Below are 27,269 nucleotides of genomic sequence, written 5' to 3' on the forward strand. Positions count from 1 at the left end.
ATAGTGACAGAGATCAGATCTACAGACTGCAGTTTCCACAGTCAGTGAGGATTTGATATGATGTCATCTGCAGATGTTGGTCTATACTGTGTTTCGTCAAAGGAGAATAGATGTTGGACTACTTAATGTTCTGTCTTCTCATGAGCTTTTTGGAGCAGCTGATTCCCTTTTCCAGCAGGACAGCACCAAAACCGTGGCCAACTGGTTTGTTGACCATGATATCACTTGCCAACTTGCCTGACCTTAATATACTCCATAGATTTTCCATGGGACATTCACTGTCCAAGGGAAGATGAGAAACACCCAACCCATCAATACAGACGAGCTGAAGGCTTCTAGCAAAGCAACCTGTCTTCAGGAACACCTCAGCCGTTCCACAGGCTTATATCCTCCCGTCCCGTCCCCACATGAACTGATGCTCTAATTCCACCTGAAGGAGCCTGACCAAGTATTAAGTGCGTAAATTAACATACTTTACAGAAACTGAACATTTCTGTTTTGTAAATATTTTTTGGATTGGAAATGCTCATCATGGAGTTTTGATGTTCATGAGTTTTAGGCTGTAACCATTGAAATTAAAATAACACATGTTTTAATGTTACAGCTGAAGGGTGTATATTATAATGTTGGTGTTTTTTGTGTGGAATTCATATCCATTAACCTAAATGTAGCCAGTACATGAAAACTCCATTTTAAAATGATCTGTGTGTTATTTTTAATATTATTTTTTTATTTAGCTATGCCCCTCTGGCTCTAACATTGTTTTCATGTATAAATGATTCAGATAAAGCATCTTTTTTTCAATAAAAACATGTGGGAGAGAAACATAAAAAACATAGAGGGGAATATTACTGCAGCAGGTCTAGTCAGCCCTTCATTTACTACTGCACCATCAGCTGGTTTGTGTACACAGTGTCCATGTTGGACATATGACATGTACCAGACACAGGTGAACATCAAAGGGATCAAATTAGAGTCGGAATGACATTCTGCTTCTAGTGATGTTCACAAGTCATTCAATAAAATCAGCCTTTGTAAACTGGTGAATTACATTTGTGAAGAGAGGTTTGTATTTGTATAAAAAGACAATATGAATAAAATGATGTCATGGGTGATATTACACAAAGATGCTGCCAACATCTGTGCATTGATACTAATATGCAGATAACTGGGTAATATTTAGTGCTTAAAAGCTCCCACACTGACAATGAAGTTAGGCGTAGGGTTTTTAGCCCTTTTTTCACGTGAATCTGATTGGACAATGACGAGTCAATCACAGAACAGAGTCCAATCAGAGGGTAGGTGCTTCCATAAACTTAAACTCCAAAGTAAATTTCCAAGATGGATGATGGTGCAGACTTTTCCTCACCCAGTTGGGTTTAATTATATTTAAAGCCCCAGTGTGTAACTTATTTGGCTTTTTATTAGCAAAAATCAAATATTGCTTTCATAAATACGGATTTCACTTAAGTTGAAGCACAGCCGCATACAAAAGAAAGCTTTCTCGTACCTTAGAATGAGTTGTTACAAGTCGTTACAAATACATACTGTAAGTGGGCACCGCACCGCACCGTGGCGGCCATGTTGCATCGCCATTTTTTACGTTCAGTGGCAGCGTGACCGTAGGTAACCACGGAAACTCAGCGGAGCTGTCGGCTCGGGGAGAAAGTTTTCCAGGTAGCGCCTGTTAAAACTGTCACCACTGTGTAGTGTGAGGAAGGACGGAGGCACTGGTGTTGCATTCAGGTGCAGTCAGGCAGACGGCCGTCGGCAAACCAACCGGATGTCATTTTACTCGACGAGAGAAAGACGGTGAAACGTGGGTCAGGTAAACAATACGACATCACCATGACAACATATTGTCACGCCTGTATTGTTTCGCCTCGTGCTGGCGGAGCACTTGTTTACATAGAGGCTTGTTTATCCTGTTACATGCAGCATCTGTTGTCTGTCTGACGTCTGCCCCATTTCACGTGAATGCAACATCAAGAATGCGTTCCAATATCGATATGCAACTGCACTGCTAGATGGGGGGATTCCTACATACTGGGGCTTTAATGAATAATCTGGGAACAACCCTTCAAACTTGAGAATCTTTTTGACCCTAATTTCAGCCCAAAAATATGTATTCAATCTAAAATATAAATAGCTGTGAATGTGTGAGTTGTGTTTCATTTTCTACCTCATTTATGAACTTGATGCAGTCCAGGAACATGTAGTCTTGGTGATGCTCATTCACCACCCTCTCGTCGATGAAGTGGCGAGGTTCCAGTGTTGGGTGATCTGGAGGGAGATTTAGGTGTAAGATCACGTGTCCACCAGCAGATGTCTCTATTTACCTTCCTATTACACAAGCTCAGACTGCCTGAGTCCACCAACGGTGGATTTGTACATTCCTCGATGCCACATGGTCCCAGATCTGAACCTTTCATGAGTTTATAGTTCCACAGCAGAGACCTGGTATCAGTACAGTACAGCTGTTTAGCTCTTATTCAGTGCTACTGCTGCATCTCACAAACAGAACACTTACTTATAGATAAAACAATGTAAAAAACAGATTAAAATTCTTCTTCTTCAGGGCAGCCCTGTCATTACAGTGATGAGATGGTCCAGTTCGTCAGCCTGTGAAACCTTTCTACTGCATCTAGTGAACTTAATCGGCATTTGTAGCTCATAGAACCCCACTTCAAAAAAAGCGGAACTATCCCTTTCACATGAGGCAAATGTCACTGTCCAACTGGATTTGACTATTTCCTTATTCCACCACAAGAATGATGTGTCATGTTCTTACCTACAAACTGGGCGCTGCCCCATATGAAGGGCAGAAACTGGAAGTCGTCCAGTCCCCACACACCTTGGCTTCCAGCTGGCTCCATTCTGTAGGTCCTCTGCAGCTTCCTCATCACTGAGAGATACCTGAACACACACACACATGCATAAATAGAGGAGTGATCTCACCCACAGGATCAGGAGTTAAATTTAAGATAATCTGGGGCTTTGACCAGTTTCAGTTGTGTGTACCACAGGGAGGGTTCCCTCAAGTTATATCATAGTTACCATAGTTATACCATAGTTCTCCTGATAAACATAAGAGTGTTCCTCTTATATTGCTAAGTAGAATCATGACTTGGAGGTCAAAAAGTTATTCTAGGCAAAGAGATTTTCTCAGCACCACATCTTGACTAAAGGTTTCTGAGGGACAGTGTATCGACTCTAAAACTCCCCAAGGAAACTGATCAGCTGCATGAGGCACGATCCGGCAGAGCAGAAGTGACTCCCCCACCAGAAGTTAAATACAACATCCTGAGTTCTCTAAAGAACACCTTCATCACAGATACAGAGTGTTAAACAGCACACACTGTATGCCTGAGTGCTGACTGTTGACACTAAAAGAGAAATTAACTAAAGGTGAGTCGTATTTCATTCAAATAAGTGTTTTAACTCCCACAGCCAAGAGTTTATTCCAAATCCTGAAAAAAGTTAAAATTAAAAATGCAACAAATGAACTTTACAACATCATAAACACAGGAAAGATTATTCCCTCAGCTGTGGGACAATGCACCTTTCTGTCACATCGTGGACCTTGAACCAATAACCATCATCATGAAACGCAGATATCGTTTCCAGTACAGTACAGTTACGTACATAGTGACAAGACAACAGAGTCTTTGCAGTGGACCTGTCTGCTTTATGGCAATGTGTTTGTTCCACATCGTGGCATTAAAGGACAATTCCAGGCAAATTCAGCCTGGGGCTCTAGTTTCCTTATAATTTAGGTCTAAATGAATGAATCCGAAGATTTTCTTTTTAATGCCTTCTGTTTTGCAGTAGTTCTGTCTGTCCCTGCATCGCAGCAGCGATGAATGGGAGCGGACCGATCTTACGCTGGTTAGGCTGTTTACATCCCACAAAACCACTTTTTTCCCCCACAGACAGCATCAGATGGCTTCAAACATACACCAGGGGGTTTGTTTACTTCAAGAAAGTTGACATGTTTAGAAATGGAGCTGTAATACAAAGTCTCGCGCAAGAGTCAAGTTGACACACTCAGTATGTCTCACGCGAGACTTTGCGAGTTCACGCGAGACTTTGTATTACAGCTCCGTTTACAAACATAGTAAACAAACCCCTTGGTGTATGTTTGAAGCCATCTGACGCTGTCTGTGTGTGTGTGTGTGTGTGTGTGTGTGGGGGGGGGGGGGGGGGGGGGTTGGTTTTGAAGGATGTACAGACACAACCACTGCAAAACAGGAGCAATTAAAAAGAAAATCTTCAGAATCCTTCTTTCAGAACTAAAATATTAGGAAACTATAGCTCCAGGTTGAATTTGCCTGGAATTGTCCTTTAACAGGCAGTGTGTGACTTTGGAAGTGGGCTACCCAGTCAGAAGTTGAAAATGGTATTGGTATTTTCCGTTTCTGTTTTCCATTAGCTGTGACCACAGCTGAACCCATGGTCAGGATAATCACAAGTGCCCCAGGTTACAGGAACTCATAACACTGATGCATGAGATAGTGTGTATTAGAATTAGACACCGCCTATGTCCAGAAACACTGTTGTGGTAAACCAACTACTGCTCTACTACCCTACTACTTATATAACAGACACTCAGCAGCAGTAAACAGAGATTTCAAACATGTATTAGTGATCAACATTATTTTGCATCATCAGGTCAATCCTCTGAGCAGCTACGCCTTTAAGACACATGATTGGACGCTGCTGGGAATCACTATCAGGAAGTGAGGAGATGGGGCTGGGGCTAACTGGTTAGCATGCTATCTTCAGTAGAAGAAAATACATGATCAAGGAGGAATATTGGTGTTTGTTTCTGCCTATGGAGAAAGCCGATGGTGAGTAAAGGAAGCAAGTGTGCTGATGATAGTATTGAAGAAACTTGGGTTTTGTACTGATGATGGCATTGCATTAAAACTCACTAAACACTGTCTGTATTACAGTGGAAGGACAACCAACCAACACCAATCTCATTGCGGTATCTATCTATCTATCTATCTATCTATCTATCTATCTATCTATCTATCTATCTATCTATCTATCTATCTATCTATCTATCTATCAAGCAATACAGATTTCTATGGCTAACAAAAAATCTTTGAAAAAGAAGGAGATAATGTGCATAATCAATGTTATATGGGCAAAATGAGGAGATAAAAATCTGAGTAATTAATAACAAGTGGAGAGAGTGAAAATAAAGTACAAAATATTCAAATGTATATGTCTGGAGAAAGCGGCAAGTGACTGTATGTAGTGTTTATAGTGCTACGTACTTAGTATGAAGAGGAAGACTGCAGCAGGAAGGGCTCACCTGTTAAAAACTTTGAATACAATAGCCATTTGATCGTCTATCCTGAGAGCTCCCACCTTACAGAGGCAGCAGAGGAAAGCAGCAAAGGCAGCTTCATGACCTGAGGACACACACACACACACACACACACACACACACACACACACACACACACACACACGGAGCATCAACCAAATATCAACATGTTGTGTGCACACATCTCATCTTCATTTCTCATTCCTCTCTCCCTCAATGAATCATAACTTGGCTTTATACTTTTCACAGCATTATGACCTCACTTTCAATGTGTTTCCTTATGGATTAAAAAATACAATTAAAACAATAATATTTTAAAAGATATACACTACACAGTCTTTAATATGAATGCTATGTCTTTTTCCTCAGCTGTTGCCTTTGTGGAGATCTGAATGAAGCCGCTGTGGACAATAGTGGAGTTATAATGTAATGGTGCCCCCCACTGGTCAAACGTAGAATATCATCTGTGCTTTATGTTTGTAGATCTAGAACTTGAATAGTTCAAGGGAGATAGAAAGGGACAGTGCAACATTTTGGCAAATAAGGTTAGGTTCATTGCCTTTAATTGTCGGTGCAAGCTGTTTTTAGATCAGCGGGGCAGAGACGTGAGCTGTTCAGCTAACGCAATGGAGGCAAACAGTACTTTTGCCTTTCCCTCATCAAATACACAATCCAACAACTCCAAAACGCTTTCATGGACAAGTTGTGACCTGCACATTCACCACATTATGAAATAATAATGTATAATGATGTAACATTACGACACATGAAGCAAATACTTAGAACTACTTGCACTTTTGAAATCACTCCACCCAGCAGCCGTGTCTGGAACGTAGTTCCGGCTACGCATTTGCCTCAAATACAACTCTGTTTCGTCATGTTACATTATTATTTCATAGGCTGGTGAATGTGTGAGTCACAACTTGTCCACGAGAGTTTTTCGGAGTTGTTGGGTTGTGTATTTGATGAGTTTGATGAGGGAAAGGGGAAAGTACCGTTCGTCTCTGTTGCGTTGAGCAGCTTGCATCTCTGCCCCGCTGATCTAAAAAAGCACCTAAATATATGATCTAAAAGCACCGACAATTAAAGGTAAAGAACCTTCTCCTAAGACTTATAGGGTTTATGGCAATAGGCGAATTTGCCAAAATGTTGAACTATCCCTTTCAGATTTAAGGAGCGGCCACTGAGTATCATCCCAGACAGTGGCCGAAATCTCAGAAAATGGAAAAGTAATGTGTGAAATGTGGTTTGATTTATTATTATTTTTGTCCATTGACTTTTTAACATTATAAGAAACACAGGATGACATTAGACTTGTGATTTTACTGAAAGTTAATGAATAAATTAGGTCTGATTTAACTGTGTTTTGTATTGAACTATAGTGACAATGCCGTTACCTGTTCCATAGTCTATCCTGGTGGAGTTCCCCACAGACTCTTTCAGATAGACAGCTATCTCTGGAACTGCTGCACTTTTGTCAGCAGGGACCACTGTTGACACCAAGGCCTCTGCCTCCTATTCAACACAACACAATACAACACAGGCATCACTTTCTACTAGGGCTGTTTTCGACTAAGGATTTTCATAGTCGAATCTGATTCGTCAGATTTTGCCATAGTCGACTGATCGTCGAACCTTTTTTTTTTTTTTTTTTTTTTTATAGATAGCAGCAAATTTGCGACTTTTTCCGTTTCAAACAAAAGAGCTAAAACACCCCAAAAATATGGTAGGTGTAAAACAAATACCTTTATTTATTTTCCACACTTTGGATGATTTTTAGTAGCCATTGTGAGCCAGGGTATGCGTTTATGTTACGTTGCCCTGGACAACGCTCCTTTTGCTCGGACTGTGAGTCATCCCTCATCCCTCAACGTGGTGAAGGATAGCGGTGGTCGTGGACACAGAGAAACCGGGTAAAACATAGTATCAAAACAAACGGAGGTCAGAAGGACTCGACAATCCGTACATTACGTTAATCAATCCTGTAACACACACAGTGTGACCGCGGCACCGGCAGAGAGACAGACAGGCTGCAGAGGGACGAGATTACAGCTGTGACTCCCGACACTGATGGTGCGTTCATGACAACTCGGAAGTCGGAAAAAAAAACAAGTTCCTCTTCTGAAAAACTCTGACATGTCAAACTTTAGGATGTGTTAGGGAATAATTCATCTGTCTAACCATCAGAACTATTAACACTTGAAACGGTAAACACAGCTGATCCATCGAAAAAAAAAAAAATCACCGCTGGAGTTAATTTATTTTCCGTGACTGAAAGCAGGTTCTTGAATGTAACTCGGTCAAAGTCAGATGTAAATGTTTTGCTGTTCTGTCAGGTCATGCATGATAAATGTTGACAAAGTTAGACTGTCAGACTTCCTTGATTTTAAACTTTGGCGGCTCTGCCCCTCGTCTTTTTGCCACTCCGTGAGTGTTCTGCAGTGACTTTGACGGTCCTACTGCTCACCTCCGCTCATTTGAAAAAAAAAAAAAAAAACCTCCGCTCATTTAATTGTGCAACTGCAGTGGGTGATTTATTAATACGTAAGACTACCGTTTAAACGCACACATAATTTTGAACTCTTTATTAACAGAAAGTAGGCAGATTTTGTATCAAAATAGTCTTTTTATAACGAAAAAAGACATTCTATGTAACAATTTATGCTCAGCAGCCGTGGGCACCCCCATATAGTCAGAATGGTAGGGGTTAGATTCGACTACGAGGTTCATAGTCGAATCAGACCCCTCCGAATCGAATCGTCGAATCGTCGACTTTTGGAGGTCAGCCCTACTTTCTACATACCGACCGAGCGTGTGGTTGTATGCACGACTGGCCGTGTTTACACCAGGTATTAACACGTGTGTCTGAGGTGATCTGATCACTGGTGGACATCTATTACAATGTGTTTCCACGTGGGTCTCGTCGTGTGTCTGACTTGCAATCTGATCTTATTTCCCTGATTTAAAAATGTGCATCATTTCCATTTACAAGGGAAATGATGCACATGTGTCTACGATACAATATTACTGCGATACTAAAAATATTGCAACATACTGTGATACATTGCGGGAGCTTTTTACAACTGCAAATGATGTCTTCAAATGAAAACTTTTTTAACATCTGTTTTTTTCTAATAAGATAAACTTCTTCACACCAGCACTGGGCTCTTCACTTGAAATCTATCACCCAAGATGTATTTATGTTAATGCCAGGAGTGAACAGGGCCAACATGAGTGAGGGAGTGAATGTGCACTAACCTGATCTAGTTTGGCGTACCAGGTTCTAAAGGCTTTATTACCAAAGCGTGATGGCTGATCAACAGGAGGGGTCTCGTTTATCCACTGGTCCAGAGTCCCCAAGAGATCTAGTAAGTTCTCCACTGTCTGTCACACAAGACACCAGCAACATGCGATACACCAATTAACATCACCAGAACATAGTTTTAATGAGCACACAGAGAGATTATTTCTCTGTTTTGGTTCCTGTTTAACTGGAAATGTATGTTTTTAACAAAATTTGTGAATGTGGAGCTCCTCTCCAGCCCCCTAAAAATCTTTTAGCAGCTCATGATGAGATGAATAACGTACCTTAGACACTTTATATTCACATGTGAGCTTCTTCCCTTTTACACCTTCATTCAGTGTCAGGATGAAGCCCATGTAATCAGCATATGCCTGGAAAGAGGAGAGATATGTTGAAAACTGGAATGTATTAGGAGGTGCACATGGTCAGATACAAATAAAAATCAATATTATGACATTAATATTTTTACAGTACTGACATTGTTCACATTAAGGCAAATGTATTGAAAAATATATAAATATATAAATGTAAAATGATAAGAGTGATGTACAATAAACTATGTTGTACTACATAAGAAAAAAACTACTTACACATGCTCTTTAAAAAATGTAATAACTGTTATTACTTTCCATTTTAATTTTAATTTGAAGTTTAAAAAAATGAAATGTCAATTGCTGTGGGAACGTTTGAGGCCATTATCCATACTCCTTATCTGTGGGAAACATTAAAGTGTATTGTGTACTATTAAAGTGTACTGGCCAGCTCAGTTTCAGTATCACTCTAATGCAAAAAAAAGAAGAAAAAAAAAAGGCAAGTTAGGCTTTTAGGCTGGTGAATAAAATGCACACACACACAGAGGCAGGAACCTACCTGAGATCTTTTCCACTTGCCCATGTCAGGGACCATGCTGATTTCTTTCTTGGGCACCATGAAGGTGACTTCAGGTGCTTCATCTTCAGGAGCGGATCCTAATGGATTCAAAACACAAGTTAGAGACTTTGGTTTATGTCATGTAATTCAAAAACTTTAAGATAATTAAAATTGTTCTACAAAGTTATATGCTTGTGTAACCATCTGAAAAACATGGTAACACTGCAGAGTCAAAAGTGGAAGGAGACTTCAGCAGGTTATATGCTGTGTTCTTCTGTTCAGCCCAAACTTTGTTTCAATTAAATATGGTATTAGATTTTATATAAATGTATCCTTTCTTTTTAGCTGAAGAATAATGTAAATATCAAGCCACATGATTATTAAGAGTACAGGCACAGAATGCATTAATGGTCTTGAAAATAGTCTTGCATTGGTTTGGTCTCGGTCTTGGACTTGGTCTCCCCCCCTCTTGTCTTAGTCTAATGGTCTTGATGGTCTCGAGTTAGGTGGTCTTAACTACAACACTGAAATCCAGAGGTCTGAGCCCAGGTTCCTTTTCTATAAAACCATGCATTTTTAAATCTGCCTCTTGTGACAGTTGAATGAAATAGTGGCAGTAGCCATTAAGCAGGATGTTCATGTTGACTCATATAACTGTTACATTTGGATGCATTCCTCCAATCAGGGAGTGAACATGACTGGTTTAGGTATGTAGCTAAAGCTCGGTAAAATAATTATCTCTCAGTTTAACTTTTAGGTACAGTTTGTCTGGATGATATTCTGAATAAATGAGAACAAAGCAATAGTCTGTCTCATGTAAACACTCCACATGCTAGCTAACCATCCAGACAGTAAAACCAGAACCTGGTGCTTTTAGAAGAAGTTGGGAACAACTGCTGACAAAACAACACTCGGGTATAAGTTTGTGTACAGATAGATGTCATGGACAGGGCTGACTAACTTCTACAAAATGTACCAGAGCTTTGCTACAGAACAGCAGTCATGTACTCTGCAGGCTTAACTAACGTACGGTGAATTCATTAAATGTCCCGTGTTGTAGTATGGTGCACCTGCTGAAAACAACACATTTTAACACGGGGAGCAGCACCGCTCCAGAGGTTTCCGAAGCTCAGCACAAACATTGAACGGCGCTTTACCTGACTGCTGCTCGGTTTCCGCCATGGCGATGTTTGGTCTGCTTCTTCATGGGATTTAGACAGCGCTCAGGCAGCCATGACTCTTCACTGCCCCCTGGAGACTGAACAGGGAATGACAGCTTGGGCTCCGGACTAAAGTTTGGACTGTGTTTTTTTTCTTTTCTTTTCTTTTCTTCTTTTTTAATTACTTTCTACATTGTAAATTAAAACTCAAGACATTAAAACTATGAATGAATACGCAATTATGTAATAAACCAAAAAGTGTTCTTGTCCTTCTCTCTTTAGCTTCATGAGGTCGTCACCTGGAACAGTTTTCCAACAGTCTTGAAGGAGTTCCCAGGGGAGCTGTTTATCCCATCAGCATCAGCTGGGTTTAGGTCAAGTGACAGATAACACTTTGATAACAAATTAGCACTTTTGTTTTTACAACTCCTCATGTGTTCCTTCATAGTTTTTATGTCCAGAAGAAGCTAGAAAGACTATTGAATGAGATGGTGTGTCCACCAAACTTTTGACTGGTAGTGTCGTCTAATTTAAATAGGCTAACGACAAAAGGTGAAAAAAAATTGTTAATAACACACACACATAGGAGATATAGGCTACATATAAATAAATAAGATAATAAAAATAAGTATCTAGTTGTTATATATGCCTTATATCTTACCATTTATTTTGAGTTAATTACTTTATTAATTTCGTTTTTTTTTTTTTTTGTTTTTTATCTTTACTGCATGAGATAATTGTGAGAAAATAAATTATTTTCCTCAATTGAATTCGCTTCCTCCGTCCTACCCATTAATGATGACAGCTAATGATGTATGTAAATTTCAACACTCCGCAGTCACACCCACCCATTCCTTTATGGCAGGCTGACACCCGGCCTGCTTTCACGGCTCGGTAACTTCACCCGGTCACTGTGTTTAGCAGCTGTTGCGGTGCAGAGGTGCTCCGACGTCTGACTCCGGCTGGTCCACCGACCCAACACAGCGCACTGAGCCACGGTGCGGGACTCTGCTGACCCCGGTGCAGTGGACCTGGAGCTCTGACCATAGACTGTTACTGACGGACCACGGGTTGGGGGCGTCACCTTGTATGCAAAATGTGGGGCATTTTCAGCAGAACTATGGTGAGTAATGCACCTCCAGCCGACTGTGCTTGTTTATCACTGGCTCAGAGCCAGTTTCGCTGCATAGATACGAGTTGACTCCATGATTACAGCCGTCGACAGACAGCGGTTTAATGGTGTTGATGCAGAGTCGGTCACCGCCGAGGAGCTCGCTCAGCGGTGAGGGAATGTTTGCTAGTTAGCTGTTAGCACCGTTAGCTGGCAGCGGCTGTTAACGGGCTGCTCACCGAACTGGGTCAAAGGTGAATTTGTGCTCAGCCAAGATTAAATATAGCGAAAAGGCATCAAGGACAAGGTCGACCCAGAGCTTACTATTCACATTCACTCGTCTCGGACTAGTGTAATTAAAGTTTTGTTTTGTAGAATGATTCTGAACTGTAGTAACTTTGTCAACATATCGCTAAAGTCGTGTCATTCGTCATCATATCGATCTTTCTACCTGACAAACACACGTAACTCGTCTGAAGAAATGGGCCGATGTTACACTGTGTTATGGGTAGAACAGTGTGATCCGTAGAAGTTGTTCATGTGATCAGCTGTCATAAAAACTGTTCATCAGTAACTTCTGCTATCAGACACTTGCTAAAAACAAATGTTGTTCACCCTGTCGCCAGTCTTTAAATAGATCATTTAAACACAACACTCAGTCGCGTGGCCACTGGGATACACCTTATAGCATCAAACTGTTTTTAATTACTACGGTATATCTTTATATCTTGACATGTTTTCTCGGAGCTCTGTGTTTATGTTGACATGACAGGTCAACCAGAGGCTCAACCTGCTGAGGTCGGGTAGAACATGAGTCTAGACCGCCTCCTAGTGGTGATATGGCTGTGTTTAATATGGTGACTGTGGTGGTCCTGATGTTCAAAACAGTGTCAAATCAGCATTCCACATGATGTTTCCATTACCATTACTATTGTTACCATTACTGATATCATTACTGCCATTGCTATTTTTATTGCATGGTGTTATTTCCCCCACATCCTGTCTTGCTCTTTCTTTTGTGTGGTTATTTTCTTTCTCTTTTCCAACCCCAATGGTCAAGATGTAGAATTTTTTGCAGTGTTTTCATGGTAAAAAACAAACAAAAAAACTCATTTCAAAATGTATTTGTCATACAGTGTTTCACAAAGTGGATATAAGTGTAGAATATATATGTATCTAAAAAAAGAATATATATGTATCTAAAAAAATACTACAACATTTTTGAACGTATAGGCAATGAGAGGATCCAGGCAATTAAAGAAAATACCGGTATGACTTACTGTTTTTGAAAATGTTATGTTTACCATCAGCACAATTTTACAAGCTGTGATGTGTCTGTCTTCTTTCAGACAGTGCTACCTTTCCCGGCACTGTGTCCATCCCTCCCCTTATTTTGAATGTTATACTATAACACGTTAAACTGTGTTTTGATGAAATGTTAGGCCTAATAAATGGGCCCGAATATGCAGTGTGTGCAGTATAACCTCAATTTCAACCAGTGACAACTGAATAGACAAATAGGTGGTGTGTGGCTATTTGCTCTGTTGTACCCGCATTGCCAGTTATACTCGTTATTAATATCAACAGTTAAACTCTCTGTGTATGAAAAAGTAGCCTACTGCCTTGTCTGCGAAATTATTCGCTCTACATTGAGATGAGGTCTGGTGTTAATGAAAAAGTGTACAAAATATAGAAATGTCTCTTCAGCTCACCTGAAAGTGGTGATTCAGAGAATGACATGAGACCAGATAAGATAGGATTTTAGCTGTCAGTCTTGCAACTGCTTTGTCATGTTGATAATCTAACAGTTGTTGTGTATAGCCTGGTATTGCACTGCCAAGTTGGACTATGTTGGAGAGTTTGACCCTGTGTTTGGCTGTCAGGAATCTAAACCAGGATACAATGGTGAAGGAAAGAACACTCAGTATGAGAGATGTAGTCAGTCACCCTGCACTAACCTCCAACCTCCCTCTGGTTGTGCAACATAAAGAGTCAAAAACCTTGTAACCCATGTATTTGAACAAATATAGTCTGTGTGATTTTGTTGTTGCAGTTCTAAAAGGATTTAACCACATGTGGTCCAGACACACACTGGGTTTAGACCCTATGGAGATACATTTGTGTCTTTATCATTCAATCAAAAAACAAAACAAAACGTTGATTTAAACAAAGAAGATATTTTCAATCAAACAAACTTCACTTCAATAAAAAAAAAACCTTTTTCAATCAAAAAAAGTGTTTGAATGCAAAAAAAAATTGATATTTGAGAAAAATTGCATTTGCCTTTTTTCTTTAATTGAAAAGGTTTTCTTTTTTTATTGAAGTGAAGTATGTTTTGATTGAAAATGTTTTGTTCAAATCAACTTTTCTCTTTTGATTGAATAATCAAGACACAAATGTATCTCCATATTGACCTAAAATGCATTTAGAAATCAGATCATGATCTATTTACATTATCACTGATGTGCAGTTGTAAAGATATTGAAGACTTGTGTATTTAACTGTGGACTGAACAGTTGCCATCTCCTGCAACCAAATTAAACACTTTGAAAAGTAATACTGTTAGAATAGACTTTTCCAGTAAGCCACAGTTGTCTTGTGAATTAAGAACAGCACATTCTTACAGTACACATGTTTTTAATATATACTCTTTGACCCACAGGTGAAGGTGGGGATGGCGAAACCCTGTGGCTTAGTAAAACCAAACCACTTGGTGAAGCCAGTATCGGCCACTCGGGTTGCCGGCAGATACCTGACACATCAACAGGGTCTGCCCCGTCTGCCCGTCCCCCCGCTGCAGCAGACCTGCGAGCGCTACATCACGGCCCTGGAGCCCATCGTGGAGGAGGATGAGTTGAAACACACACAAGACCTGGTGCAGGAGTTCAAGAAAGCGGGAGGGGTCGGAGAGAAGCTGCAGAAAGGCCTGGAGAAGAGAGCAGCCAACACCGAGAACTGGGTGAGCTCAACTACACCATGTTAGAACAGTTAAAACTGAATTTATATCATCTGTTTGCTTTCATTGTATTTTCTGTATCTCTGTAGTTGTCAGCGTGGTGGGTCCAGCTTGCCTATCTGGAGTACCGGCTTCCTGTGGTGGTGCATTCAAGTCCTGGATTGGTCCTGCCTCGTATGAACTTCAATGACAAGCAGGGACAAATAAGGTAACCGCATCAGGAACGCAAATCTTTCGCCGCCGATTTCAAGTCGATTCTAAAATGAGTCAATAAGTCAAAGAGATGGAAGCCTTCAGTTTCTGCCCTGTTTGGGCACAACATGGGTTTTAGAAGAAGCAGCTCTTTTTTACTTACATTATCTGCAGCTTTACTTACATTGTTATGAGCTTATAATAATGATAATAAACTTTATAGCATTTTTCTTAACAAAGTTACAAAGTGCTTAACAAGAAAGTCAAACAACAGACAACAGGGATCATGAAACAGGAGAATAAACACATAAAACACAATCAAACATTTACAAATGCTTTTTGGTAAAATAATGTTTTAAGAAGAGTTTTTAGAGATGCTAAGGAATTATTTCAATAAGTAGACTGTTCCATAGTCTTGTTGTGCTGTTGTTTGCACTAATCATTTTAATAAAAATAACAAAACACGCAAGTTTCATAGAATACCGTCAGCTTGCACCCCTTTTAAGGCAAATAAGAGAAAATGGTTCATTGGAGATTAATTTTGAGCAATTTAATGTGTTAGACACATTGGTTTGAGTGGTGATAAAGCTAGATATGCCCATAGGCACAGCTGTATAACTGCTGCATATGAGTTGTTGCCGATCGGCAACTTGATCCTCCATCCTGAGATAATGATCGACATTTTTTTAAAATGCCGTTATAAAACAGACTTTTATCACTAGGTGATCGCTAGCTAACATCGTTTTGAGTAAACCAGACCCATGGAGTAAACTTGAAGGTAACTATGACAACCGGTTCTTTCTGCAGTCACGTTGCGCACGCATCCGCCGTGTTGGTAAACAAATTATGCAACAGCCTATTTACCAACTTAACTTGGCTGGTCCCTACAGTATGGCTCAGTGGTTTCCAGGCAACGACTCCAGATGCTCGTCACACTTGGCTTGTGCGCAGCCCAACCTCAGATAGTCGGTTAAAGATGAAGGATGGATGTTCTTCTATTTTGCGATTCAGTACAAAAATGAATGGAAACACCTTAAACTGCAAGAAAATAATTCGATACACCAATATGATTGCAAAACAGCACACAACGTCATTACGCACAGCTTTTATATTTTTATTGATATTTAGATAACTCGATTGCCAAGTGGATGGAAACATGGTTAGAGTGTTTTTTAATTAAGCAGCTGCACTGCCCTGTGATAAATTATAAATGGACTGCACTAATGTGTAATGCTTTTCTGGTCTTATCAACCACTCAAAGCACTTTACAATGGAAACCACTCATACTGTGCTTTTCTGCCATTCACACACCAGGAGCAATTTGAGGTTAGGGTTCATCTGCAAGGACACTTTGCTTGGAATTGGACCACTGATCTTCTCGATTAGTGGATGACCCGTTCTGCACCCTGATCCTCAGTGATCTGTTTTGGTTTTTTAAATATGTTAATCACTTCCTATGTTCACAAAAATGAACCAGCAAAGGTTACAAGGTTGCATTCAAACGATTAATCTCCTTCTCTGTGTTTAGGTTTGCTGCCAAGCTGATTGCAGGTGTTTTGGACTTCAAGATGATGATTGACAAGTGAGTGCTGAGCTGAAAATGTCCTTATGTAGTTATTAGTTTCTTTAGTTATTAGTGTCTTTGTTCAATTTGACCAGAAATATAACACCAGTTTCTCTCTGTTTATGTAACCTATAACACTCCTCCACGATTATGCTGCTATAGTAGTTTCTCTATCAAAGTATGTGTGCATCAATCCTTGTATTGACGGTAGGTTAGTGTGTAACAGCAGTGGTTGCCATCTTTTGCAGCGAGACACTACCCATAGAGTACCTGGGAGGAAAGCCCCTGTGTATGAACCAGTATTACGAAGTGCTGTCGTCCTGCCGTATCCCCGGTGTGAAGAGAGACTTAATAGTGAACCACGCCAAGAGCTCACCGCCCCCCAAACACATCGTTGTAGCTCACAACTTTCAGGTGAGTAGCACTGGTGTCTGTCTGACCGTGAACCAGAAAGCCCCGCAAGAGCTGAACAGACCACTAATCCCTCTGTGTGACACACAAACTCCTGTTGTGGGAATAATGTTCATTATGAGTTTGTCTGTTTGCGTTAGGCTTTGGGGTCTTTACAAAAAAAAAGCCTGATTGAGCTTTTCCTTTCTTCCCTCTGGGCTCAGTTCTTTGTGCTGGACGTGTACAACAGTGATGGGACTCCGCTGACAGTCGACCAGCTCTGCGTTCAGCTGGAGAAGATCTGCAGCGCCTCGGCACAGCCCAGCGTGGAGCCTGTCGGCATCCTGACCACACAGCACAGGGACTCCTGGGGCAAGGCCTACATCAACCTCACCAGAGGTGAGCAGGCAGGCCGCTGACGCTGAGCACAGTCACACTCACACTCAGAGAAACAGAGAAATCAGAAGCCTTTAGTTGCATTTTAGATTAAAGTCACCCATAATAATAAAAGAACTAGAAAATTTCCTCTAGGAAATTTTGAGAGGGCCACAGGAGCTACTGCTGGGGTGTGTACGTTATGATGAGATTCTTCAAATATTTCAAATAATTAATACTAATAATATTATGATATTATCAGTGTGTGATTGGTGAAAAACCAGAGGGAGGAAAGTTCGGGATCGTGGAGGGGGCCAAACTGACCTGGCTTATAGGCGTCTATATGGGACAGGCGTTTTATTAATTTTTAACAAATCTAATGCTCAGCAAAGATCAAAAATCTATAATAGAATCAAATGGTTCTGTTATTAAAGTTACAAAGAGTAAGAACAGAAGGAAAGAGTCGGATCCAGAGCAGCATTCATTTACAAGTTTAATCAGCACAGATTAAAGGGATAGTAGCATATTTTTAAAGTGGGGTTGTATGATCTACAAATAGGGATACGTGAGTTGGTTAGGTCCAAATAAAAACTGCGTTTTTCCTGCACTTTGAAGGGCTGGAAAAAAATATATTATAGCGAACAATGGAACTGTGTTTTTTTTTTCAGGTAAGACTGGCGTTGCTAACAGGAGGAGTGCAGAGAGTCTTCTACTGCAATTGAAGTACTTAGGGGCTATTTGTAGATCATACAACCCCACTTTAAAAAAAATGCTACTGTCCCTTTAAACTTATTCTAAATAAATGTGTGCTCCGGCCACAGACTATACCGGCTCTTTCCTTGGGTCAGTCATCGGACCAGGCTGAACAACGCAACAGGAAGCACCGGGTTCGGATCGAAAACATTTAATAACTCTGATTCGGACCATGGGCATCTTTTCTTTTTTTTAAATTTTTTTTGTTGCGGTCCGGTCCAGATTTAAAGCTGCGAGTCCAGCCGCATAGGGTCCAGGCTTCAACACCTACGGAGCAGAGCGGTGCGAGTCTTTGATAACTCCAGCAGGAATTAAGCAGCTTAGAAATGATTTAACCAGTGATCGTGGGCTTTGAGAGGTTTTGTACATCCATTTACATACATACATTTGCCTCGGTGTGTTTGCCCCGTGGCCCTAATAAATGAGCTACATAGCTAACAGGGCACCCATTTGAGTGTGTACCAACACTAGACTAGATAGTAGGGGTGTGGGGCGGTGCGCGGCGCAGTGGGTAAAGCGGCCGCTCCATGAGAGGGCAGGCTATAGTCCTCACCGCAAGCGGCCCCGGTCGAATCCCGCGTCAGGCAGCCCTTTCCTGCATGTCATTCCCCCTCTCTCTGCCTCCCCCTTTCCTGTCTATCTCTACTGTGTACTATCAAATAAAGGCAAAAAGCCCAAAAATATACTTTAAAAAATAAATTAATAAAAAGATCCAGTGGTTAATTTATCCAGGAGGAGGTCCGGGAACACCGCGCGACGGGATGCACAGGGTTCGGATAGAAAACATTTAACAACTTGGATCTGGGCTTCTTTTCCCATTTGAAGATTTTCTAGTGGATATTATGAGCCAATAGGTTGCTACCGAGCAAACAGAAATCACCATGCTGCTCTGATGGTTCTGTAGCGCACTGACCTCAGCTTCTTTGGATCGTGCAACTGTAGTGGGTGATTAGGATGTTTACACAGGACTTTGGGCCCGAGTGGGGTTGCGTTGGCACCTCTAAAAGATATCAAAATATGTAACTGTTGCAGTTTGATTCCATTCATAACACCATACACATACTTTTGTGTGTGTGTGCCTGCTCAGATAAGACCAACAAAGAGTCTGTGTCTGCCATCCAAAGAAGCATCTTCACGTTGTGTTTGGACGGAGCGAGGCCGGGAGTTTCCGATGAGTCGTACCGCAGCTGCGCCGCCGTCCAGATGTTGCACGGAGGAGGCCCCCAGCTCAACAGTGGCAACCGCTGGTTCGACAAGACACTGCAGGTGATGAGCACTTCTTTAGTCACGATGAGTAACTTCACATGTGGTTGGGACTCAGCACGTCAGCACATTCTCCAGGCAGGACGTGATGTCTGAAGTCTCTTTCTGTCTTGCAGTTCATCATCGGAGAGGATGGGACATGCGGCGCAAACTACGAGCACGCTCCCGCTGAGGGCCCGCCGATCGTGGCCTTGATCGACCACGTTGTTGAATACACGTAAGCAGATGAAACGTTATTGATCCTCTGGAGGTGTTTGTTTGGATTTTAATGTCCACATTATGGCATTGTCTTAAATCAGCTGTAAACACAGTAAAAACAATTATTTATCATCCCATGTGTCTCATCTCTTGGTTACGTTGTTAGGCTTCCTTATCCATGATATGGTTGGTTTTGCACTTATAATTTCAGTTTAAACTCTCATTATTGTTCTTATTGTTATAACCAGGTCGTAACCGACCCTAGCAACACAAATATCATAATTTTAACTAGAGCATTTTCGAATTTTGTGAAATGTTTTGTTTCATTTTGTTTAAATGGGGGTTCCTGATGACAAAGACAAAAAGCCTTGATACAATAAACAAATTTGTGTGGTACTTTTATGCATTAAAACCCTAAAATGGGTCGCTGCTGACCCTAAGAGGAAGGTTAGTTGCAGTGTTTTTACTGTGTTTGTTTTTGTTCCCCTCTCTTCTCTTGTGCGTGGTAACAGGAGGAAGCCAGAGATGGTGCAGCCTCCCTCGGTGCCTTTACCTTCACCCCAGAAACTGCACTTCAACATCACGCCTGAGATCAAGAAGGACATTGAGGAGGCCAAACAGAGTATGAGCACGTAAGGGCAGCAGCAACATTCTATTATATATAAATCCTATATGCCTAAGATAAGGATGCACCAGGTCTCACTGTCCTGACATTTCTTCCACCACAGACTGGCCCAAGACCTGGACGTGAAGGTTATAGTATTTGGCCACTTTGGGAAAAATGTCCCAAAGGCCCACAAGATGAGCCCTGATGCCTTCATACAGATAGCACTGCAGCTGGCCTACTACAGGTGAGAAGCTCAGAAGTTTGTTTTCAGAGGCTTTGAATCCAGAGCAAGAGGAACTTGTCAGATGCTTCACGGCTTCATAGATTCTCAGAATCTGTTGATGGTTTTCTCATCATCCCCCCTCTTGTCCCTGCAGGATATACAAACGATGCTGTGCCACATATGAAAGTGCCTCTCTGCGTATGTTCCGACTGGGCCGGACGGACACGATCCGCTCAGCCTCCAGAGCCTCAGCTGCCTTTGTCAAAGCCTTCGACGACCACAACAAACAGGTGGGATGAAGGGGAGAAGTCTGGATGTGTATGTGATCACAGCCCAGACTCTCAGACATGAGGAGGCTGGAAGCTTCAGCAGCCAGACTAGTTCTCAGACTTCACAAACATAGACAAGAACAATGGAGTTACACAAATATCACACAACCAGTTCTTACGTTTTTGCGTTTTTGTGTCTTTATTGAACAAAGCACAGTCTGAGTGCTGGTGGCAACAGTCAGTGAACCTTGGACTTGAAGGGATAGTTCAACATTTTAGCAAATCGGCCCATTGTCATAATCCCTATAGCTTTAGGAGTAGGTACGTTACCTTTAATTGTCGGTGCAAGCTATTTTTAGAACGGTCAAACTAATCAAATACACAATCCAACAACTCCAAAACGCTCTTGTGGACAAGTTGCGACCTGCACATTCACCACGCTATGAGATAATAATGTAACGTGACAAGACAGAGTTGTTTTCAAGGCAATCTACTCACAAGATCTTGATTATGGCAATGGGCCAATTTGCCAAAATGTTGAACTATTCCTTGGAGGTGGTTGAACCTCCTCTGAGAGCAGCTCTTCACTAGCTACTGATCAGAGGAACCATTCTTTTTATAAAGCTGTTTCAGTCAGGAATGGATCTACCAGGATGTCTGGTGTGAGTGGATCTTTAGCTCAGTCCACACTCCATTCCTAAGGGTGGATGAACTACCCTGGACGAGACCTATAGATTTACTTGATGTGGATTCTGATGCTCCACCCCCATATGGAAAAGTGCAACACAATGATCTGAGTTATTAGTTCAATTTTTTTGTTTGCTCATTATTTAAATAGATCATATTTAAAATCAGGGGTTCACTCATTCTTTCCTGCCTCTATATGATTTGAATCACTAAGCTTGTTGAGGAATTTGACTTCACATGGACGTTGTTTTGGCAACTTTGGATATACAGTATATTTAAAAGCTAACATAACCTCCTAACTTTTCTTCACAGAATGCAGAGAAGCTTGATCTGATGGATAAAGCTGTGAAAGCACACAGGTCATACACAAACATGGTGAGTGGTGTCCTCAGAAATACTCTGTCTCAGAACTCTCATTGCAGACATTAAGACAAACACAAAACAATGTTTCCTTTATTTGTTAAAGCAGAAGTAAGCAGAATGTTTGTGTTAATATAAGTCTTAAATAGTTATATCTTCCGACAGCAATCACTTACATAGAGTGTTTGGTCCGAAACACGGGTCTGTCAGTCACTCTGCTCTGCTGTAAGCCGAGGAGAAAACTTTCCTTGTATCCTACAACCTTTATCCAATGAGGAAAGAGAACGGACGAGGGCGGGGACTGCTAACTCCATCCGCTGACAGGAAGTTAGCCAAAACGACCGGATCGCTTACTTCTGCTTTAATACTTGACACCCAGTGACTAACAGTGCAGATGAATGAGTTCTCCTCCTGTTACAGGCGATCAGTGGCCAGGCCATAGACAGACACCTCCTGGGCCTCAAAATGCAGGCTGTGGATGAGAAGGTCCCCATACCTGAGATCTTCAAAGACACTGCCTACGCTAAAGCCCTCCACTACCAGCTGTCTACTAGTCAGGTATGGACCAGGGTTGAAGCTCAGACTTCCAGTTTCACATAGGGGTGGGAATTGATAAGAATTTAGCGATTCTGATTCCATTATCAATATTGCTTATTGATCCGATTCCTTATCAATTCTCATTGGGTGAGAGAATAAAAGAGAAATGGGTTTGTTTGCATTAATGGCTCTAACATTTAAAAAGTAGACAAGCAACAACCTGCCTGGAGAAGTTAAAACTATAGACCACTGTGTGACACCACTGTGTGTCACTGTGTGACCGCTGTGCTCACAGGAGTTATTCCAGTGTTTCCATTTCATGGTTTTCACACATCTGTATTTTTCTCACTAGTTATTGTTTTCAAATAATGTTAATTTTTATATACGGATCGCGATAGAGTGAGCGTGAGAGAAAAGACACCAGATTTCACACGGCTATGAGCAAAACCTGAAACGAGTTGGTTAGAAATGAAGAGAGGAAAAACACAAAAAATAGACATCTGTATGTCCAGGCGACTTTGTCCTGTCCTCAGGACGTGAGGGAGGGAGGACCGGATGGACGGTGGCTCAGGTAGCGATGAGGAAACTGTCACTGACTGTCAGCTACACATCTGTCAGCAGCTCCGCTCCACGCAGGCACGTCACAAACTTTATTTTGTGAGAACAATCTAGATATGGTTTAGTAAACAGTGACATGTCGGATATAAACACTAAGCCCCCTCATTCATAATGATGATTGAATTGTAATTTATCTTCATTAATCGCTCGTTCAGTTCGGTAATTACAGGTCTGTGGGTGAGTAGCCACATCACCTCCAGGTAGAACAACTGTAAAACACCAGGAGCTGATAAAGGCTTACAACAATAACAATCCAGTTAATGTGTGTTGTTTAGTTCAGAAACACTCACATTTGCAAAAAAAAAAGAAAAAAAGTAAGGAATCGATAAGCAGGATCGCTTAATAGTGATATAAATTCTCCATCTCTAACATACAGTAGCGGCTGCTGGTCTTTCAAAGAGGGGAAGCTTATTTTCGGCCTGCATCATCATACATATACCAAACTAAACTCAAACAAGGAAATATGAGAATTATTTGAACTAAAACAAGGAAACGGTATAATTCAGCAGGTTTAATGAGACGCTACAGTAATGTTATGAGAAGAAAATCACGCCAGTCGACCTGCGATGAGAAGCTGATTCTGAACAACTGGGTCTGAGAAGGGAATGTGTTCTAACTTCGTACACATTTTTAATCAATGAAATGAAAACACAACAGCTATTTTTTGACATTTTAGAGGAAGCAGAGCTTCCTTTACAGTCTTAGAACAACCGCCTCTGCTAACATAGCAGAGTGATTCACACCTTCCAAAGCCGACAAACAAACCCAAAATATCGTATCTGAGGAAAAACACCCCCCACGGGTAAACATCAAGTTCCTTGTTGAAATATTTATCCACGGTGCAGCATGTTTAAGAACTTCTCACAGTAACCTGTGACCTGCAGCTCTGTGACTTTGACTTCATCCTCAGGTAAAGCAGGATGTTAAAGTAGAGTTTAATACAGGAACTGTCACACAGCACTCAACCTGCAACTCAACATGCTAGTGACGCCAGCATGAAGGGATTATATACAGGATTATATCTCCCTGTACAGACAAGGACCACCCCTCCACTAGTTTTAGGTTCCCCACACAAACACATGTCCTCTCATCACACTAGTGAGCAGGACAGAGAGACTGATTACTGTATTTAACCACTAAAGTTAAGACACAACAACACTATAGAGTCAACTGTAATAACAATAAACAACATCCAGACCAAACCAAGCTGTAAACAAAAGGCCGATAATGGAAACAATAAAAGGAAATTGTTTTTCTACTTTTCAACTTCACTTTGAGTCTGAGTGTTACATCAAAGTCATGCAGAACAGCTTCAGGATCAGTTCCAAAGATGTTCATCAGTGCTCCACATCTGCAGTGTGTCAACACCGAGCACTAAGCTCTAAACTTTCTCATCTCCTGCTCTGGAACCTAGACATGACGTCAGTGAGTGGATGCAGCTGGAAAATAACACAGGAGCTGATCTCATGTTGTCATCATTTTTTATTCTAGATTGGACGTTCAAACAAACAAAGGAAATTAAAAAATGTAAGCACAGTGTGTAGAGAGGATTACAGCTGCTGGCCACTGCAGCAGACTGTCCGTGTGCTTGGTTCATACATTACAAATAAAACAATAAAATGTGTTATTAATGTGATTAGAAGAGGTCTCAGAAAACAGTTGTTTGTTTTGGTGCTGCATTGTGTACAGTAAAACCTTTACGCATATATAAAGTTCCTTTGAAACTACGTATGTACTGGTTGAAACTGAAAGTGACGCCTCTGCCCTGCTGATCTCAAAATAGCTTGCGCCGACAATTAACCTACTCCTATGACTATAGGAATTATGGCAATAGGTGAATTTGCCAAAATGTTGAAATATCCCTTTAACAAGTTCATAAATCCTTCATAAAGGCAATCTGATTATAATTTTTTTTTTTAACGAACCACTTCTTTCTCACATCTCCACCAGGTCCCATCCAAAACAGACTGCGTCATGTGTTTTGGCCCGGTCGTATCCAACGGATACGGCGTCTGCTACAACCCAATGAACAATCACATCAATTTTGCCGTGTCATCTTTCAACACCTGCGCGGAGACAAACACCGGGGACCTGGCCCGGGCCGTGGAGGGAGCGCTGTTGGACATGAGGACACTGCTGGAACAAACTCCAAGGGCCAAACTGTAAACGCAGACTTACTAACGTCTTCACAGATGAAGTGGACATCACAGGGCTAGTCTGACATGTGGATGACCGTACCTCACACTAATAGGTACAAGGGTTCTGGTATCAATCACAATCATGCACTTTAGATGATGCTGGGGAAATGAAAATGCACATTAGATGCAGTAATTATGATTTACAGCCTTTTTTTAAGACACTTCTGTTTTGTCACACTGATAGACAATAATATCATCATCCAGAATGTTTACAAGAAATATGAGAAAAGAAATCTTGCCAACATATTATCACCTTGTGTGAATGGATATGTTGTCACCGACAAATCATCTGCTGAGACCAAAAACAACTAATTCTTTCTAGGGCAAATCAACCTGTTTAAATCACTGAGTTCCAGCTTCTGAAATGTTGGTACATTATTTTTTTCTTCATCTTTATCGTTGCTCAGACAAAACAAGACTTTTGAACCTTTACACCAGTGTGCCTCACACCTCTGTCAAAAACCTTCTGCTTGGGTGATATGAGTTTATCATAGTGTTACAGTGTGTCTGTACCAATTATTAGCTTACAGTCGTTTTGTTTTCAGGATGCAATTTGCATTCAGGATGAAACCAGAGGATTGGTATTATGTCCTGTCATTTCAGATGTGCTGTTGTACACTAATGTTTTCACTGTCATAGCACATGTTATATTCAACTGACTCTGGTATAAACCATGCAGTAGCTGATGATCATTCTACTGACTATGACTCAGGGCTTTCATTTAGTGAGTATCATGTATCCATCTAATCCCACTTTCATTTTACTCTGAAGGTCAGTAGCATCTCTGCCATTAACATAATGGCAATGAGCAATTTCACAATTATTAGGGCATGAGCCCTAGAGGGTGTGGAGATCTTACTGAAAATGTAATGTTTATTATTACTACTAAATGAAGATGACCTGTTTGGGAGCCTCGTTCGTCTTGAATTTACTCTGCATTTTTGCAATTTAAGGACAATAAACTTGAACAAACTCCTCATAGAGATTAAATCAGATCAACCTCATATTTGGTAGCTCTTATATTACAGTAATTGTGAAGCTTTTGACTCTTTGTCAAACAACCTGCCCCAGGTAGCGTAGCGAACCCTAGCACATATTGTCCAAACTTGCTCAGACTTTACAGGACTGATAAGAGTCCCAGCCTGAAGACATCTAAACCAGATCCAGTGTCCATTTGGTGGCAGGAAAATGTCCTATACTCCTAGCATGTTGACCACCTCAGAGCTGGTGGCATGGCAAATTCCAATGTTTTGCCATAGAAGAGTGAAATTCGTATGATATGTATTATTCAGTCTCCTGAAAAGTCACATGTTTGATGACATATGTGATTCCGTGACATCATACTCATAGAAAACAGGAAATTACCCTTGAATTACAGTTGTTCTTTTCAGGGTGTGGTTTACACATAAATACACATGTTGGCTGTGTCAAGTTCCCTCCTGGCAGCAGCCCACAGGTACAGAACCAGGATCAGTCGGGTTCAGTGTATTAATCTGTGCTACACTCAGTGTACAGTCAATTCAAGTCTCCGTTTGTTCATCTGTTGGTTACAATTGTTTTATTTTCCACTGTACAGCTCCACCAGCACCTGCAAGAGCAGTCATCTTATCCAACCTCACAAAGTCTGAAGACAGGATAGTAATAATAATAGTAGTAATAATACTTGGTTCAGTGAAGTGCCATGAAGTGTCTTTTTTTCTTCTTCTTTTTTTTTTTTAATTTTTTGGGAAAGATGAGTACACCTCAGTTTGTGATGTCATATTGATTGACTTATGTTGGCCAGTTGATTGATGTAATTGTCATGAATGTAAAAAAAAATTAGGTTAATTATAGTGGGAGCATTAGATGGGAGATGACACAACAGGTAGTATGTGATGGGGGGGTAGTTGATGATTGATGTCAATTAATTGATTAAAATTTTTTAAAACACTTGCTTTGGCTTCTTGGTTTGTTTCTTGTGTTAGAGGATTAGGGAGACACCACTGACATGTCTCCTGCCTTCATGTGCTCACAAAAACCCAGTAGTTGTATGACTGACTTATTCTACATAATAACCGACTAATAATACTCATAGTAATTCTGCATTAGCATCAAAATAAAAATGATAATATATGTAGTTTAAGAAAAAAAAGTGGAAAAGTCAGGGGACAGGGGCCCACTTTAGTATTCTTTCAGGGCGCCCAGAATTCCTAGCAACGGCCCTGCTCGCAGATGCAGAAACATCCTTAAATTGAATCCTGATTAAAAATAGTTGTGTTGATTCATAATAATTTCCCATGATGCAATTAATTTGCAG

General features: G+C 40.9%; 2 protein-coding genes across 2 annotated transcripts in view; one reads left to right on the forward strand and one right to left on the reverse strand.

The window, feature by feature from the left end:
- Positions 1-10,707, reverse strand: part of ptpa (protein phosphatase 2 phosphatase activator) — a 29,076-nt gene extending 18,369 nt beyond the window's left edge. Inside the window, exons 1-8 of the mRNA XM_085794168.1 lie at positions 10,670-10,707; positions 9,513-9,610; positions 8,927-9,013; positions 8,597-8,722; positions 6,736-6,853; positions 5,324-5,423; positions 2,792-2,916; positions 2,183-2,283 (exon numbers count right to left, since the gene is read on the reverse strand). Coding sequence (XP_085650294.1) covers positions 2,183-2,283; positions 2,792-2,916; positions 5,324-5,423; positions 6,736-6,853; positions 8,597-8,722; positions 8,927-9,013; positions 9,513-9,610; positions 10,670-10,694 — 780 coding nt within the window. The 5' untranslated portion in view covers positions 10,695-10,707. The remainder of the gene's footprint in view (positions 1-2,182; positions 2,284-2,791; positions 2,917-5,323; positions 5,424-6,735; positions 6,854-8,596; positions 8,723-8,926; positions 9,014-9,512; positions 9,611-10,669) is intronic.
- Positions 10,708-11,582: 875 nt separating this feature from the next.
- crata (carnitine O-acetyltransferase a) lies at positions 11,583-25,261 on the forward strand. Its single transcript, XM_085794167.1, has 14 exons — positions 11,583-11,795; positions 14,446-14,742; positions 14,829-14,947; positions 16,460-16,513; positions 16,744-16,909; positions 17,110-17,284; positions 19,101-19,279; positions 19,393-19,493; positions 19,987-20,106; positions 20,203-20,325; positions 20,459-20,594; positions 21,573-21,635; positions 22,041-22,178; positions 24,726-25,261. Exons 1-14 carry the CDS (start codon positions 11,769-11,771, stop codon positions 24,939-24,941), a joined length of 1,914 nt encoding a protein of 637 aa, XP_085650293.1. The 5' UTR covers positions 11,583-11,768; the 3' UTR covers positions 24,942-25,261.
- Positions 25,262-27,269: the final 2,008 nt, after the last annotated feature.

This window comes from Trachurus japonicus, chromosome 12 (assembly GCF_045865225.1).
Source record: "Trachurus japonicus isolate A0001 chromosome 12, Traja_1.0".
Lineage (NCBI taxonomy): Eukaryota > Metazoa > Chordata > Actinopteri > Carangiformes > Carangidae > Trachurus > Trachurus japonicus.

Excerpts from the sequence above, each read along its gene's own strand:
- crata (XM_085794167.1), top strand. The coding sequence starts at position 11,769 with ATGTGGGGCATTTTCAGCAGAACTATG. Across the intron at positions 20,595-21,572 it reads TCGACGACCACAACAAACAG|AATGCAGAGAAGCTTGATCT; the intron begins GTGGGATGAAGG and ends TTTTCTTCACAG. Across the intron at positions 22,179-24,725 it reads ACCAGCTGTCTACTAGTCAG|GTCCCATCCAAAACAGACTG; the intron begins GTATGGACCAGG and ends CATCTCCACCAG.